The sequence below is a fragment of the Ursus arctos genome, unplaced genomic scaffold (assembly GCF_023065955.2).
Source record: "Ursus arctos isolate Adak ecotype North America unplaced genomic scaffold, UrsArc2.0 scaffold_5, whole genome shotgun sequence".
NCBI lineage: Eukaryota > Metazoa > Chordata > Mammalia > Carnivora > Ursidae > Ursus > Ursus arctos.
Window position 1 is genome coordinate 63,773,485 of NW_026623067.1, and position 18,762 is coordinate 63,792,246.

Here is an 18,762-nt window from a genome sequence, read left to right on the forward strand (position 1 = left end):
TTGTCATACCCTTACAAACATGGAGCACTTGTATTATTAAAAAAAAAAATTGTGGGGGTGGCTGACTGGCTCAGTTGGTAGATCATGCAATTCTTGATTGTGAGTTTGAGCTTCATGTTGGGTGTAGAGATTGCTATAAAGAAAAATTGTGTTCTGATTTAGTAGGCAAAAAATGGTATGTGTTTTCATAGTACGTTGATAGTACAGATTGTGCTTTGAATATTTTTTCATAATTTTATTAGTTTGTATTATTTACCCATTTATAGTCCAGTGTCAATGTGTTTTTCTAACAGATTTTTATTATTATTCTTATTTTATATTGTAAGGATGTGCACTATAATTTTTTTAGGAAATGAACAAAATTATCTTTTCTCCTGTTTACAAAAGTAGTATATTTTTATAAAAAAAAAAAAAACCACAAACTAAAATACTATAGAGATACATATTGTGGATGTGAAAGACTTGCATAATCACAGATACTGTTATTAACAGTTTGGTGTTGGCCCTCCATATTTTTCTTCTGTGCCTTTGCTAATACTTTTTTTTTTTTTAAACAACTTATTTGTAAAAATGAGTTTATACTGTGCATGACATTTTGCAGTTTCATTTTTTGTCATTTAAGATTATATATTGGCTATTTTTCTATAGAAGTATATATAACTCTGGGCAAGGTTTTATCCAGAGGGGCTTTAGGAACATTAATTGTGATCTTTAGATATCTGATGTCAGGCTCCTGTCCTCTTCTATATTCTCTTCCTAGGTGATCTCATCCATTAACAGGTATGTGCTGCCAATTCCCAAATCTTTTATCTATCTCAGACTTCTCTCCTGCATTCCAGATCCTTATATTCAGCTGCCTATTGGACATCTCCCCCAGGATGTTCTCAAGGTACTGCAAACAACAGTCCAAATGTGAACTCATGTTTTTCCTCAGTCCTGCTCTTCTCTGTATCGCCTGTCATGGTCAGTGGTACCACTGTCTACCCAGTCACCCGTAATGGAAACCTGGCAGTAATCCTAGCTTTTTCCCTTGCTTTCACTCTCCAGAATTTCCCATTCTTTAGTCACTTTTCTGTTGATCTCCTTTCCATCTGCTCTGCCCTGTGTCAGTTCAGGCCCTCATCATCTCTCATCTGAACCATTTTAGGAGTCTCCTTGCTATTGGTTTTGTTGGTTTTTTGATTAATCTTCTGTGTTGCTGCCACTTTTTTTTTTTTAAATCATGAAGAGATTTTTTAAAACCATTTTTTTGTAAAGTAAATATTGTAAATCTTTGATTGTAAATCTGAGAGTACATAAATGGTCAGGTGAGTAAAAATATTACCTAAATAAAATAGGTTATCATATGTACACATAAATAAACGTTTTCAGAATAGGGAGTGTATCTTATATACCCATTGTGTCCTCTTACTGTATGTGGTAGATTATTGGCACAGTAAGTACGTTTTAGTTGAATGAAATGGGAAGTATGTGCAGCTTCAAATTTCATGTTAAAAGGTTTCATGTACAGTGTTTGTATTATATCGTATATAAATTGTTGGATTCTATTATTACTTCTCTTACCTTTTCTGTACTTTTTAGGCACCTCAGATGACATAATGCTTACTAGTACAGTGCTATATAGAGATAACTCTGTAAATAGATGTTTCATGAATTCCATACTTTTTTAAGAAAAATTGTTTTTTTCCTAATGAGAGACTATTTCTAGACCTTCTAATTCCTGTGCCTTATGTTTTTAATATGTTCTATATTCAGAGTTCCTTTAATACTTTTTGCTATTCTATCTTTTAATATAATGTTAGTGGTTATCAAACGGATACTTGTACATAATTTAAATAGTCAAATAAGACTATAAGACTTAAAATGAAAAGCAATCATCTTTTGCCCCAATCCTGTCTCCTGAATCCCACTCTGCCGAAGCAGCCCTTTCAATCAGTGTTCCTCATCGGAACAGAAGTTGCGTTACTGTTTCCTTAATTCCCCTGGGGATGGTTTAAAACAAGTAACAGGCATAGGAAAGAAGGTAATTCATTACATAAGGGGATGCCTTAGGGCATTAAGGCTTCATTTTCTTATAGAACCCTTGCTGAGAAAGGTTGTTGCAGAGTGAATAGACTGTTAAGCTATTTAGTTAGTTAGTTCAACTCTTTTTCACCTCTAAGTTTTTAAATAACCTGCGTATACAGCTATCTCCCCATCCTATCACAGTTTTAGATATTATTTACCAATTTCCTATTATAGAAGATGAGAGTTTAGGTTTGTCACACAAACCTCCACCTTTAAACACTGCACTTTTCCTCACCTCTTATTTGCATATTAGTTCTATGTTAATTTTTAGTTAAATCATTATGTAGTGTTTATATCATTTAACTATGTGCATAATGTGTACAGGTGAGCCAGGTATATTGTGCTATTTCTTATATAATTTTTTGTTTTTTTCCTAGAGTTTATAATTACCTTTTTTATTTTTAAGATTTTATTTATTTATTTGTCAGAAAGAGAGAGCACACAAGCAGGGGGATCGGCAGGCAGAGGGAGAAGCAGGCTGCTTGCGAGCCCAATGTTGTACTCGATCCCAGGACCCTGAGATCACGACTGAGCAGAAGGCAGACACTTAACCGACTGAGCCACCCAGGCATCCCCTCCCTTAGTTCTTCTATATATCTACCTTTAAGTATCTTTATGAATGTATGTTTTATATCTTTTTAATATATCTTTTATATATATATTTTAAGATTTTATTTAAGTAACCTCTACTCCCAACATGAGGCTCGAACCTACAATGCCGAGATCAAGAGCTGCACCCTCCACTGAATGAGCCTGCCCGGTGTCCTGTCCTTTATATCTTTAATCTATTAACAACCCTTCAGACAAGATATGTAAATCTCCTTTTGGTAGATTCAGAATGTCTGTTTTTGTTTTGCAATGTCTTTCCTGTAATTGCGTGTCACCTGCATCCATCTTCATGCGTTGCTTTCTAGGCCTGTTGTTGCACAGCTGTCTTTGAGGTGTGTCCTCAGTTGCATTTGTCTCTCCCTGTGTTGAATAGCCTGTTTCTGACTTCAGCCCTTCCTCTTTCTTGTTGTCTCCCTCATGTTGGTAGAGTACATACTCTAGTAAGAGGCTCCGGAGAAAGACTGAAGGGGAAGCAACGTTTTTGGATTCTTGCCTGTCTAAACATGTTTTTTAAAATTCTGTCCTCACACTTGATTGATAACTTTGCTGAATATAGAATTCTAGGTTGTAAATAATTTACTTTTAGAATTTTGGAGGCATGATTCCATTGTTTTCTACCTTCTGGTGTTGCTACTGAGAAGTCCAATGCCAGATATGATAACCAGTCCTTTGTATGTGACCTGCTATTGCTCTCTGGAAGCTTTTATATTTATTCACTAAGTCTGTAGTAAGCATGTATTTTTGTGGCAGGCATCACTCAAGATATTTTTTGAATATATTGGTGAACAAAAATACAAGATATCTACCCTCATGAAGCTTAATTTCTTGGAGGGAGGAGAGTTGTTCCAGATGGTAAACAATATAATACATTATACAAAAAGTTAGAAGATTGTAAAGTAAATGAATGCTTTAGAATAGAGAAAAAGGAGAGCAGGATGAGATGGGGTCAGGAGTGTAGGGGAAAGGTGGGAGATGCAGTTACAGCCTGAAATGGGTTGATCTTTCTGTAAACCACTCTGGTATTCTGAAATTTCACAGTGATGTGGCTTGATAAGGATTTTTCATTCATTGTGTTGAGCCCTGACTGGGCCCTTTCCACCTGGAGATCCTATCCATCAGTTCTGAGGTATTTTATTGACAGCTTCTTCCTTTTTTTTCTTCCTACACTTTTTTTCTGGACTTCTTGTTGTTTGAATATCAGACCTCTATTAGATTAAATTTCTAATCTTTACCTTTCTTTTTGTTTTACTTTTTACGATATTTTCTCAAGTTTATTTTCTAGTGCCTTCACTTCATTTAAAAAACTTTTTATTTTAGAACAGTTTTAGATTTATAGGATTATTGGGAAGATAGTCCAGAGAGTTCTGATTTACCCCTGTTTCCCTATTACATCTTACATTAATATAGTACACTTATCATGATTAATGAACCAGTATTGCTACATTAGTATTAACCAAAGTCCATACTTTATTCACATTTCTTCAATTTTTCCCTATTATGTTCTGATCTAGGAGTCCATCCAGGATACCACATCTTGTCTCCTTTGGTTCTTTTTGGTTGTGACAGTTTCTCAGATGTTCTGGTTTTGATCTTCTTGAGAGTTTTGAGAATTACTGGTCCACTACTTAGTAGAATGTCAGTTGTGGTTTTTCTGATGTTTTTCTCATAATTAGATTGGGGTAATGTGTTTTAGGAAGAAGACAGCAGAGATAAAGTGCCATTGTCATCACATCATATCAAGGGTATGTACTATCAACATGACTCATCACTGTTGATGTTTTCTTTGATCCACTGGCTTGAAGTAGAGTTTGTCAGGTTTCTCCCTTTCTATACTGTACTCTTAAGAAGAAAGTATGTGCAGCACACTTAAGGAGCAGGGAGTTATGTTTCACTTCCTTGAGAGCAAAGTATCTATGAAAATTATTCAGAATTTTTCTGTGTGGGAGATTTGTCTTGTTCCTTATTTGTTTATCTCAGTATGAACTCATTTTTTTTAATGCTTTGGGTTATAAGCCAGTACTGGTTTATATATTTTATTGTTCAGATTGTTCCAGCTTTGGCCTTTGGGAGCTCTTTCGGTTGACTCCTGTATCCTTTTAACATACCTCCTTCATTGTATGTGTGTATACATCCATGTGTGCATATGTACATTCACTTTATTTCTGGCATTACAGGATGCTCTGTGCTCGTCTTGTATATTTTCTGCCCAGTCTTGGAATCAGCCATTTCTCCAAGGAGCCTTGGTTCCTTTTGTTGGAGAAACCATGCTCTGGATGCTAAGTGTGACTGTTGTCCCTGGGATGTCTTGGGGCTTGATCCCGGGACCCTGAGTTCATGACCTGAGCCAAAGGCAGACACTTAACTGACTGAACCACCCAGGTGCCCCCAGTGTGTAGATTTTTAAAGACAGGCTTCTTTTATGTAGCAATACATATTCAAGACTCATCCATGTCTTTCTGTGGCTTGTTAGCTCATTTCTTTATATCATTGAATAGTATTCCATTGCATGAATATATCACAGTTTGTTTATTCATTCACTTACTGAAGGTCATTTTGAATACTTCCAAAGTTTGGCCCTTATAAATGAAGGTGTTATAAACATTCACATCTAAGTTCATGTGTGGACATAAATCTTTAACTCAGTTGGGTAAATATCTAGTAGTATGATTGCTGGATCATATAGTAAGACTATAGTTTTTAAGAGACAAACCGTTTTCCAAAGTGGGTGTACCATTTTGCATTCCCACCAGGAGTAAATAGAGTTCCTGCTGATGGGTACCCTTGCAGCATTTGGTATTGTCAGTTGTTTGGATTTTAGCCATTGTAATTGATGTAAAATGGTATCTCATTTTTTTAATCTGTAGTTCCTAAAGACAAATGATGTTGAGCATTTTATCATATGTTTATTTGCTAACTGTGTATCATCTTTGGTGAGGTGTCTATTTGGAACTTTTGCCATTTAATTGGATTGTTTGCTTTCTAATTATATAACGTTAGGAGTTTTTTGTAGACTTTGGATACAAGTCCTTTATCAGGTATGTGTTTTGCAAATGTTATCTTCCAGGATGTGGCTTGTTCTCTCATTCTCTTGATAGTGTCCTTTTCAGAGCAGATGTTCTTAATTTTAATAAGATCCAACTTAATCATTTTTTCATGGATCATTCCATTGTTATATTTAAAAATTCATCACCAAACCCAAGGTTATGTAGATTTTCTCTTAGTTTTCCTCAAGAAGTTTATAATATTGCATTTTACATTTAGATTTATTATCCATTTTAAATACATTTAGGTCTATTATCCATTTTAAAAACATTCAGGTGTAAGGTCTGTATCTAGGTTCGTATTTTTGCATAGGGATGTCCAGTCTTCTCAGCACCACTTGCTGAAAAGACTAGCCTTTCTCCTTTGAATTGCCTTTGTCCCTTTGTCAAAGATACGTTGACTATATTTGTGTGGGTCTACTTCCAGGCTCTCTTTTCTTTTCCATTGATCCTATATATCTATTCTTTTGCCAGTACTATATTACCTTGATTATTGTAGACTTCTAAATCTTAAAATCAGAGAGAGTGAGTTGTCCCAATTTGTTCTTTTTCAGCATTATGTTGTCTATTCTATGTCCTCTTCCTTTCCAGGAATTCTGAGTTTCCTAAGTCCCACAAAAGAGCTTGCTGGCATCTTGATTGGATTTGCATTGAGAACTGACAACAATATTGAGTCTACCTATCCCTGAAAATGGGATCTGTCTCCATTTATTTAGATCTTCTTTGATTTTTTTATCAGTATTTTGTAGCTTTCCACATATAAGTCCCGTATATATTTTATTAAATTTATACCTAAGTATTTAATTTTTTGAGGTGCTATTGTAAATGGCATTTTTAAAAATTCCAAATTCCAGTTGTTCCTTGCTCAGATATAGGAATGCATATGATTTTTATTAACCTTGTATCCTATGTCCATGCTGTATTCACTACTCTATTTTGGGGTGTTAGTTTTTGGGGATTTTCTACATTGAAAATCATGTCATTGCAAGTAGAGGTAGTTTTATTTCTTCCTTCCCATGTGGTATACCTTTTATTCCCTTTTCTTGTTGCACTGGTGTGTTTTCAGTAGTATGTTGAATAAGAGTTGTGAGAAAAGATATCCTTTCCTTGGTCCCAGTCTTTGGTGGGAAGGCATCCAGTTTCTCATCATAACGTATAATGTTAGCTGTAGGTATTTTGTAAATATTCTTCATCAAATTGAAAAACTTCCCCTCTGCTCATAATTTGCTGAGCGTTTTTATCATGAGTAGGTGTTGGTTTTGTCAGATTTTTTTTTTACATCAATCAATATGATTATACAATAATTCTTCTTTAGCCTGTTGATATGGTAGATTATATTGATTAATTTTCAAAGGTTGAACCAACCTTGCATACCTGGATAAATCCCACTTGGTTGTCATGTGTAGTTCTTTTTATACATTGTTGGATTCTACTTCCTAGTATTTTGTTGAGGATTTTTATGTCTGTGTTCATGAGCAGTATTGGTTTCTAGTTTGTCTTTCTTGTAGTGTCTTTATTTGGTTTTGGTATTAGAGGAATGCTCATCTTATAAAATGAATTTGGAAGGGTTCCCTCTGCTTCCTTTTTCTGAAAGAGATTATGAAATATCATTTCTTCCTTCCTGAAATGTTTGGTAAAATTCACCAGTGAAGCCACCTGGATCTGGTGATTTGTTTTGTGGAAGGTTACTAATTATTGGTTCCATTTCATTAATAGATACAGGACTGTTTGGGTTTTCTTTTTCTTCTTGTCTAAGTTTTTGTAGCTTGTGTCTTCCAAGGAATTGGTTCATTTCATCTGATTATAGAGTTGTTAATAATATTCCTTTATTTTCCTTTAAGTGTCCATAGCATCAGTAGTTATATTCCCCCTTTCTTTCTGATATTGGTAATTTGTGTTTCTCTCTTTTCTTGATTAGCCTAGTTTATTAATTTTACTGTTTTTTCCCCCCAAACAAAAGAGTTTTTGGTTTCAGTGATTTTTTTCCTTCTATTTGTCCATTGTTTTCCTGTTTTTAATCTCATTGGTTTCTGTTCTATTCTTTGTTATCTTTGCTTCGTTCTTCTTACTCTCCTTTTTCTAGTTTGCCAAGCTGGAAGCTTAGACGATTGATTTTTAGATCTTTCTTTTTTTAACCTATGTACTTAAGTTATAAATGTCCCTCTAAGCACGGCTTTCACTGCAGTCAACAAGCTTTACTTGAATTTTAAGATTTTTGCTATCACTTTCTATGATCACTTTTCCCCCTCCATATGTTCTTTATTTATGGCTTCCCATTCCTGTATCATAGTTGCATTGTTATTTTTCAGAGAATATTAGTTTCTTTGAAGTTTTCTTCTGTTTCCTGCATTTTCTCTTTCTCCAAGTTCCTTTTGTTTGTTTTGGTGTCTTTGTTTTTGTGTGCTATTGTATATGTATGGTATAACCACAATTTAACAATGGAAATAAAAAAGTAATGTGCTTTGTTAGATTAGGATGACATACCACTGTTACTGAAAATTGTTCTGAAGTTTACCTGTTGCCAGCATAATTATTGTTCCTTTTAAGATGACCTTTTCCTAAGGGCTCAACTTTTGGAGTGCAAAAGTTTCACTATAGAGTGGCCACTTGTGAATTTCTCCTTATTTAAATGGCTTGGTATAATGAGTTACCTTTATCTGTTGAGTTGTGTTTTTTATCAGTTCTAGAAAAATTCCTAGCATTATCTTTTCAAGCATACTTATTTCATGCTCTCTATCTTCCGTATAGGACTCCATTCTCATGATGGATGATTTCTGCCATTCATGTCTCTTAACCTGTTATATTTTCCTCTTCCTTGTCTCTCTGGGCTGCATTTTAGGCCATTTCTTCAGTTAGGTTTTCCAGTCTATTCAGTTCTCTCTTAAGCTGTGTCTAATCTGTTTAACTCATCTTTAAAGTATCCTAATTTTTTTTCTGGACTTCAAGTGTTTTCAGTTCATGGCAATTATCTTGTAAAACCCGCTAATTTTTTCATTGTCTTTTATTCCTTACTTCCTACTCCTGTTCCTCACCCAAGGCAACTGTTCAAATGTGCTTCATAATGTATATCTTTTTATTTGTATGTATTATTGCAAAATTTGTATTGTTTTATTGAGTTTTACAAAGGTAACAGTGTGGAACAGATTAGAATTCTTTTTTTTTTTTTTTTTTAAAGGTATTCGCCAAAGACAGTGTGAGGAACACTGCTGTAGAGTGTTCCACTTTCTGGATTTAGCTGATTGCTTTGTTTTGATATCACCTAATTTGTCCCTTTATGCTTGAATTTCCTGTAAATATGCAGTTATAAAAGCTTGATTAGATTCAGGTTCAGTTTTTTGGGGCAGGAATACATTATATGTAATGTCGTATCTTCCACACGAGGCACAAAATGTTTGGTTCTTCCACATTTATTGATGGTGAAATCGATCATTGGGAGTCAGATGTGTTTGTCTGTTCCTACTATTATAAAGTTATCCTCCAACCTTTCATCTAACACTTTTAGAATATATTGATAACTATTGCCTGGTCTGTTAATTGTAGTAAGGATTTCCAAGAGATAATTTTTAAAATTTTAATATCCATGTATATTTATTATTTGGAATTCTTATCTAAAGAACTTTCCCTTGGCAGCTACTTTATTATTCTAAAGTACATTTTGTAAATAAAGGGGAGGATAAATTACTGGCTCTTTTCCCTTAATGTATCAACTCTCAGAGTAATGAGTTTGTGCCCTGGCAACCCTCTAATGAGTGGTGTTATTTGTTTTTGTTTTTAGTATCATTATGATCTCTTGGTTTTTTATTTATTTGATTTGTGTTCAGTCCTTTGCAGCCTTCATTCATTTGGTGTTTGGTTGTCTCATTTAAGACAGTAGGAGCCCCTTCAACTAGGCTCCTTTGTCCTTTTGATTTTATCCCTTTAGTCACTGATAGATTCCTTTAAGGTGTCTCAGGCTCATTTTTGGAGTTCTTGCAACAGATTAGAGGTTTATCTACTTTATTCATAAAACTTTTTTGTACCTCTCTCATATATTCATATTCTGTTTAACTCCTGCTCTTAGCTTACTAGTCTTTAATCTTTCTTCTATTCTGATATAAGCATCTAAAGCTCTAAGCATTTGAAGTACCACTTCTGCTGAATCCCACAGGTTTTTGTATGAAGTATTTTTATTCATATGTAGTATATTTTATATTATTGTATTTTTGTATATTTGTATATGTATATTTGGTATATGATATAACTATTTTTAGCTTTCAATTATGAATTCTTCTTTGATTTATCTAACTTAAGTAACATGAGTTACTTAGATCTTTTAAAATTTACAGTAGTGTGTGTGGGTATGTTATGTTGTTAGAATTGGTTTTTGTGTCATTTTGTATATAAGGAGGCAATTTCCCCAACTAAATTGTAGCTTCCTCAAAGCAATTTATTTGTGTCTTTTTCCTGACTATGTTTCTTGGTATTCAGTAGATGGCATAATATTTATATATTAGAGAATTAGATGAACTATCATAGCTTTTTATTTTGTAGGTATATAAGGATTAAATTCTGAATAAGTCTACAAGTAGGATGGACAGTTATTTTAAAGCAGCAGTCAGTGACTTGGACAAACTCCTTGATGATTTTGAACAGAATCCAGGTTTGTTGGTTAATTTTTGCTACTAGTGAAATTTTTAAGTGTCTGTGATTCAGTTATCCCAGATATAGAGTACTCTTAGCAAAATTTGGTTTCAGTTTTGGTCACATGGTTATATTGTGTAAGATGTTCACATTTCATTATAACATACTAGTCTGTTCTTATACTGAATAGAACCAATAGCCAGAAATAGAAGTAAGGAAACTAGAAGTTTCCTCTACAGATACAAATTTACCTAAAAGAAAGACTTTTAAAATCAACATATGTGCCAGCTAAAAGCAGCTCAAAAACTTTACATAAATTGGTATTTCATTAATATGAGAGATGTTTTACTCATCTGATAATGAAGACTAGGAAACTAGAGAGAGAACCAAGAAGTTAGATTGTTTTTCAGTTCTTTCTCAGTCTGGTTTTTATAGTGTAACTGAATTATTTTGAGTGGAATTTCTATCACATTGTGACATCTACACTGAAAAGTAAAAGCCCCGAGTAGTTTAAATCTAAATAAAAATACTTTCGGAGGTTATTATCATTTTGTAACAGAGTAGTCTATTTGTGATCTAAACAAAAGTTTAGTTAGTTTAGGAGTCTTAAAAAACATACTTGTGATAATTTTGCTTTGGCTTTCCTAAATAACATTATATCTCTGTTTTGATTAGATGAACAAGATTATCTCCAGGATGATCAAAACACATATGATTCTAACCACTGTTCAGTTTCTTCAGAGTTGGCTTCCTCACAGCTGACTTCACTGCTACCGAAGGACCAACAATGTATCAATTGTTGTGCCTCATCAGAAACATGCTATGAAACAAATCAGATTTCCCTGAACAAAACACTTGAGGGACTAACTTCCATACAAAATGAAAAAAATGTAACAGGACTTGATCTCCTTTCTTCTGTGGATGGTGGCACTTCAGATGAAATCCAGCCTCTCTATATGGGACGATGTAGTAAGCCTGTTTGTGATCTGATAAGCGACATGGGTAACTTAGTTCATGTAACTAACAGTGAAGAAGATATTAAACAGTTATTGCCAGATGATTTTAAGTCTAGTGCAGATTCTTTGATTGGTTTGGATTTATCTTCAGCGTCAGAAACTCTTTGTGCTTCTTCAACAGACCGTGGTAATAATACTGTCAGAGAGGAACAGAATGATATCAACTCTGAATTACAAAATAGAGAAATTAGTGAAGCTGAAGAATTGGGTATAAAAGTAGATACAACACCTTCAGATTCATGTAATTACAGTGTAAGAGAGAATTTAAAGGATAAAAAGATTTCTAATCAGTTAGAACCAGTTGTTGATTTTAACATGCCATCTGCTTTGACTCAACAAAGTCCCAAAATGTTTGATGCCAAAGACAGCCTACAACACCAGGACCAGCCATGTGAACTACTGAAAGCCGATAACTGTTTGGTAAAAGAGGAAGTAGATGTGGCAGTCATAGCTGCCACAGAATGTTTAAAAGGAGGAGACCATACAAATGCTTTGCCTTGCAGTTTTTCAGAAAATGAAGATTTATACTTAAATGATTCAAATACAAAAGATGAAAATTTCAAATTACCTGACTTTTCCTTTCAGGAAGATAGGACTGCTATTTTTCTCAAACAATCTGCAAAAGAAGGCTCAAGAGATGTAGATCGTAAAGATAATCAAGATGTAATTCAGGATTCCTCTCCAACTCTAAATGTTTCAGGTGAAGAGATATACTCCTCACTGACCTGTCTTCCAGTACCTGGGTCTTTGTGTGGATCATTAATTGAAAGTAAAGCACATGGTGATTGTTTACCGCAGAATGAACATAAAGATAGCATACAAGATGCAGTGCCAGTGCCTGAAGAAATACAGAAGAGTGTTATTCTGGGTGGCGAACCATTGGAGGAGACTGATCTTTTGAAACAGGAAAAATGTAAAAACATAACTGAACAGGTGGGAAATAAGAAGGAAGAGTCCAGCCAGATGGTAATCAGAGTTGAGTCTTTAGATCACCCTGGTAACACAAATTCTTCTGCAGCTACAGAATCTCAGATGGAGCTTTCTGGTGCTAATGCCCCAGAGTTTCCTGATCATTGTGAAGGTCTCCTTTTTTCAAGCAGTGATATTGATGGGCAAGACTTAGATTACTTCAATATTGATGAAGGCATGAAAAGTGGTGCACTAATTAGTGATGCTGAACTTGATGCCTTTCTGACTGAACAGTATCTTCAGACTAGTAACATAAAATCGTTTGAAGAAAGTGTAAATGACTCAAAATCTGAAATGAATCAGATAGACATGAAAGGCCTAGATGATGGGAATGTCAATAATATGTATTTCAATGCTGAAACAGGTGCTACTGGAGAAAGTCCTGGCACTAATATGATTTGTGAAACAGTTGATAAACAGAATACAACAGAAAATGGTGGCCTTTCTTTAGGGGAAAAAAATACAATTCCAGTTGAACAAGGGTTATCTAACAGTAAATCTGAGATTACGAATGAAGTATCAGTCTCTGATATTAACAGTCAATCTGTTCATGTTGGAGGGGCCAGACCAAAGCAATTGTTTAGCATTCCATCAAGACCAAGGGGTTCAAAAGAACCAAATAAACCAGATGTTCCAAATATGCCTGAAAGTGAGCCCAGCATAGCAAATATGATTGTTCCAACCACTTGTACTACCGATTCTACAACTGATCCTCAGGTTAGCTTCAACTCTAATTACATCGATATAGAAAGTAATTTTGAAGGTGGATCCACTTTTGTAACTGTGAATGAAGAATCTCTACCTGTAAACACTTGCAAAGAAGGCCTGGTTTTGGGCCAGAAACAACCTACTTGGGTTCCTGATTCAGAAGCTCCAAACTGTATGAACTGCCAAGTCAAATTTACTTTTACGAAACGGCGACACCACTGCCGAGCATGTGGGAAAGTAAGTTATAAAAATCTTTGTCTTTTTTTCTTTTGAGACATTTTAAATGAAATTTAATGTGACAAAAAAGCTGATTAATAGGTGATTAAAAGTTTTGGCTAGTTTAAAATAATTTTTTACCTACATGGAGATATATAAATCACTGTCATATTTAGATTGCTTGAGGGTAAATGTCACCTTGTCATGAGTATGATGTATGGGGAAATGAGGAATGCTCATTACTAGTTTTTGTGAAATCTAAGAATATGTCTTTATCCCTCTAACATTAACACATGAGATGTCCCAAATTCAGTCATATCCCCCTGTATCATTGAATTAATTCCAAGACCACTCTGCAGTTAGTGTTATAGTCTATATCTAGGGAGAAAAAAGGAAATTGGCTGCCACAAGGTTCAGAATGCTGAAGCTGACCTTGTTTGCATTCTGACTCCCTTGTCTATAAACTCTAAGGGTTGCCTACAGAAATAACATTGCATTTTTCATTCAGCAATTTTCAGTATTAGGTTGGTCTCAGATCAACCCTCCTCTTCTTTAGAAAAATAATAACATTCTACTTTTAAAAGTTTTAAATAAAGGACCACAGAAAACTTTTTCAACTATAAACATATTCATTAAAGAAAATTTTTGTTCTTTTCCAATTAACAGAATTGATTTAAAGGAATTCTCCTTGTCTGAGACACAATTTTAAATTGCAGAAACGTCATTGAAGTAAAACAAATAAAAAAGAATCATTTTAATAACTTCCTATGATTATAGTGATTAGAAAAATTATTTATGTGGGGCGCCTGGGTGGCACAGCGGTTAAGCATCTGCCTTCGGCTCAGGGCGTGATCCTGGCGTTCTGGGATCGAGCCCCACATCAGGCTCCTCTGCTATGAGCCTGCTTCTTCCTCTCCCACTCCCCCTGCTTGTGTTCCCTCTCTCGCTGGCTATCTCTGTCTCTGTCAAATAAATAAATAAAATCTTAAAAAAAAAAAAATTATTTATGTAATCAGAAAAATGGTGTTTGGTTAATTAGATTTTGGGCATCCTCTCCCCTGCCTTCCATAGGTATAAACATGCTGGACACAAAACCAAATTTGATATTTTATTCTTTATAGGTATTTTGTGGTGTCTGTTGTAATAGGAAGTGTAAACTACAATATCTAGAAAAGGAAGCAAGAGTATGTGTAGTCTGCTTTGAGACTATTAGTAAAGGTGAGTATTAACCTGACATATTTTCTTCCAGTAATTGAATATATCTTAAAAACATTTGGATTGTGACAAAGATAAACTTCTTTATTTTCTTAAGGCGAGGACCTAGTGTTGACTTATCTGGCTTAGGTGGGACATCCCATGGCTTGGTTTCTCTTCTTTTTGTTCTACTCTCACAATTAATACTACCAGTCTGGAAAGGAAGCATTCAGTTTCTGGAGTGGCAGTTCATTAACTTTTAACAGGTACCAAGTCCCTAAATGCTGCATTTCATCTGCCTATTTGTTTTGTCATCATCATTGTCATCTTTGTCATCTTAATCTAAACATTTATAGAATACTTAACAATAAGTAGAATTCAGTGTTATAAATTAATAGCATAAGGCAAGATAATAGTTCCCACCTTTTTGAAAATTATACCCTAAGATGGGAATACAAAATAAGGTAATAATATTTATGATTTTATAGATTAGTTCATAGGACTGTCACAGTATTGGCACATTTTTGTCTCATATATTTTTTCCCTGCTCAGTTTTAGAATTTTGTTTGTATGTATTTCCCATTGTTTCTGGCTCTCTACCTTAGCTACCATTATCAGCAATAATCTTGGTGGTCTTATTTGTGTTCTCACAGAGTGTGTGTGTGTATGTGTGTGTGTGCATTGTATTGTGTTTTTTTTTTTCCCTCAAATAAACATTTGCTTTTTTGGTACTTCTTGGCATTTTCAAAGATTTGTTGACAGTTTAATACCCAGCAAATAATACTTGGGACTTTTCAATACCAGACCTGTATACTAGCTCAGGTGGTGCTTCCTGTTAGCCAGGAGAATAAATACTTGATAATAATTTGTTTTTCTCTTTTGAATGAAGATAAATTTTTTCAGCAATTCTCCAAAAAAGCTCTGATGTGAGTCTATTAGCCTGAGGTAAGCTGCTTTTCTCCCTGCTGTTGACCTCTGCTATCTGGAAGATAATAGAGTGTAAACTTTTTATATTTCCATCTTACCAACATTGTGTATGAAGAGGTTAGTTTAAGACTTTATAGTTTTGTTTTTTCCTGTGCTGTTTCAGTAGCTTAGAAGCCTGCTGGGGCTGTTAGCCAGACAACCTGCTAGAACTCAGAAATATGAGAGCAAGTTCCCACACAATTCTCTCTCCCCACTTGAAAAATAAATAGCCATGATGATTTGAAACATTATTTGAGTTGACAGGTCAGATTTTTGGGTGAACATTAAAACATTTTGACTGTAAGTTTCCAGGAGAGGAGAAAATACAGTCATTAAAAAGACTCAGTAGGATGTTGAGATCGTGCTTTGGTTTATTAAAGAAAATATCTTGGAATGAATTTGGTTATCTAGTTATCTGTTTTATTTATTGTGTTATGATATCTTATAGCATGTATTATCACTTATGGTCTATTTAACACTAATTTGTATACCACAAAAAAACAAACACAAGTTATTTTAATATCAACCTTAGGGTTGAAGATGGTAGAAGTGATCATTTAAAATAATGTTATTAAATAAGATGAGAAAGATGGCTCAAGAGTTGTAAGACAAATTCCATGAAGGATTAAAAGAATAGTTTAATTAGAGATTATGGATAATGAGGAAGTTGTGCTGAGACTGTATAAGTTTCAGGGAAGCCTGCATGTGAGTGCCATTAGGGGCAAGTTGGGTATTACTCAAAACCAGGAGTAAGATGTATAGATTTTATTTGGTGAGTTGGAGCCATTTCATGAGAGTGCTATCATTCAGTGCCATTCAGTGGCACTTGAGGAAGATTACTTTAGCAGTGGCAATATCTATAGCAGATTGGTTTGGAGAAAGGATGAGGGGAGAGCTACCAGTGCTGTTCCATGTCATTTGGATGAAAAATCATTCAGCAATATTCAAGCACTATTTTGCATGTTGGAGCTCCAGCTATGGACAGAATATATTCCTGTTCTTATGGAGCTTTTTATTTCATGGAGCTTAGGAATGCGGGGAGAGGTGGACAGTAAGCAAAGAGAATACCAGATGGTGATAATATCCTAAATTAAAGTAAGAGGGTATAAGAGAGATAGATAGTAACAGATTGGTGGCAAGAGATAGTATTTTTTAATGGTAGGCAGAGTTAGGCTTTATGATAATATAACATGTGAGCAGAGACCTGAAGTGAGAGAATAAAACTATGTGAGTGTTTATGGGAAGAACAGTCAAAACAGAGAACAGCGAGAGCAAAGATTGTGCTAGGAGAGTGCTTGCTTGACTTGTTGAAGAACCAGGAGGCCTAGATGGCTGGATCATAATGAACAGGTGGGATAGTAGTGAGAGATGAGGTCAGAGAGAGCTAAGTGGGAAGGCGGAGGAGGTAGGGATATAGATTATGTAGGGTTTTGTGAGCCACTTTAACAACTGAAATCTTCACTCCTCTTGGGAAGCCATTAAAAAATTCTAAACAGAGGAAGGATGTGATAGGGTTTATGTCTTAAGGGAATCACTCTGAACTGTGTTGAAAATAGACTTATAGGGGTACAAGACAAAAACAAAGACAGTCATATTAAATAACAGTTACTTAGTAGATAAACATATGCTAAATATAATATTGAAATAAGTAATTGGTAGCTTATACTGAAGTGGAGTGCTGCCAACTGGAGTAAGGACATTATCTTTGCCAAGTGCCACTGCTTTTTCTTGCTTAGCCGTTGATTTCTTTCTCCTCACAACTTGAAAAATAGGTAACTTATAATTTGCTTTGAAGCTCAAAAGTATTTTAATATTTTAATATTTTTTCATATTTCTAGCTCAGGCTTTTGAAAGGATGATGAGTCCAACTGGTTCTAATCTTAAATCTAATCATTCTGATGAATGTGCCACCATCCAGCCTCTTCAGGAGACTCAAACATCCAGTATACCTTCACCTACAACTTTACCGATCTCAGCACTTAAACAACCAAATGTTGAAGGTAAATGGAAGAAAATGCTATGTCTTAGACTGGAGATAATTTTTTAATGGAATTTCTAGTTTGATAAGATTTAGTGAGGACAGAGAGACCAGACTAAATATCAGAAGGAATTTGGTACAGGGAGCTGATACGTATGTGTGTTAGAAGGTTAGAAGAGCAAAAGAGGTGTGTTCAAGTGACTCAGATTACTAACTACAGGAAACAACCGCTACTCCTAGGGTTGGAGTAATGAAAGGTGAAAGGCAATATTCTAGAACTCAGTTCAGAAGTACTAAGAGGTGTTTGGTTCTCAGACCTGGGATTCAGGGTGTGACTGGTGTGATTTCTGGAAGAACACCAAATAGCAAATGCTGGAACCATCAAGGCGCTTCATAGGACTGGTGTTCAGTTTAATGAAGGAGTATTCCAGACAAGTCTTTTTCAGAGTACTGCAAATCACAGGGCATGCACCTATATCTGGTGGTACTGCTGCTGCAAGGATCCTAGCAGGAACTAGAAACAGAATTCTTTCTCTTCCTACCTTCCAGTCTCCCACCAATGCTATTGGCAGAATGTGACTAGAGCCAACCAGCAAAGGGGTCTGAAAGTTGCACTTTCTAGACTTTGGCCCAGCATCAAAGAGAACCTTATAGAAGGGTGGGCTTGAGTTTGAGAGACAATAGGTAAATAACTGGCATGCCTCCCTTTCTTTAAAAATCGGTTTTTAAATGTATAGTTTACCATAATAAATATGTTTTTTTTAAGTCTATTTAAAAATTTTGGGGCTCTCTGTCCTTTTTTTTTTAATCTGTTGTAGTAAAGCTTGTGTACTTTTTTTTTTTTTTTAAGATTTATTTATTTATTTTAGAGAGTGAGAGAGTGAGCAAGCAGGGTACGGCCAGAGAGAGAGAGAGAGAATCCTGAAGCAGATGCCCTTCTAGGTGTGGAGCCCAAAGTGGGCTTGATCTCAGGCCCCTGAGATCATGACCTGAGCCAAAACCAAGAGTTGGCTGCTTAAATGACTGAGCCACACAAGCACCCCAAGCCTGTGGACATTTTTAAATACAAACAATTAGTCTCTATCTTGCTAAAAAATAACTGTAAATGTCAGTTAAAAACAGATTCAGATACTTCTGATAATTACTTTGGATTTCAGTTTATCTCAATATACTATTTTCTGTTTGTCATTATAACTTAGGTAAGGAGATTCAGCATATATGGTTGTATGTTACAGCTCTAAAATGAACAAATATGCTTTAAAAATAGTGGCATGTTCTCTTACATCGACATCCAAATTACTAAATTATAAAAGTATTGCAAATATATGAAAGATACCTTACTTAGTATGTCTACCTATATTGCAAAAATTGTATGTAA

At 34.9% G+C, this 18,762-nt stretch overlaps 1 protein-coding gene across 6 annotated transcripts in view; it reads left to right on the forward strand.

The window, feature by feature from the left end:
• Nucleotides 1-18,762, forward strand: part of ZFYVE16 (zinc finger FYVE-type containing 16) — a 47,897-nt gene that overhangs the window by 4,167 nt on the left and 24,968 nt on the right. For 3 of the 6 annotated variants that reach the window (XM_044384090.3, XM_026498715.4, XM_057307330.1), the window contains 5 exons: nucleotides 840-889; nucleotides 10,248-10,356; nucleotides 11,013-13,267; nucleotides 14,368-14,464; nucleotides 17,245-17,406. In XM_044384090.3, the coding sequence (XP_044240025.3) occupies nucleotides 10,287-10,356; nucleotides 11,013-13,267; nucleotides 14,368-14,464; nucleotides 17,245-17,406 (2,584 nt within the window). In that variant the 5' untranslated portion in view covers nucleotides 840-889; nucleotides 10,248-10,286. The remainder of the gene's footprint in view (nucleotides 1-839; nucleotides 890-10,247; nucleotides 10,357-11,012; nucleotides 13,268-14,367; nucleotides 14,465-17,244; nucleotides 17,407-18,762) is intronic. The other 3 variants (XM_026498714.4, XM_026498713.4, XM_044384089.3) reach the window with 1 other exon arrangement.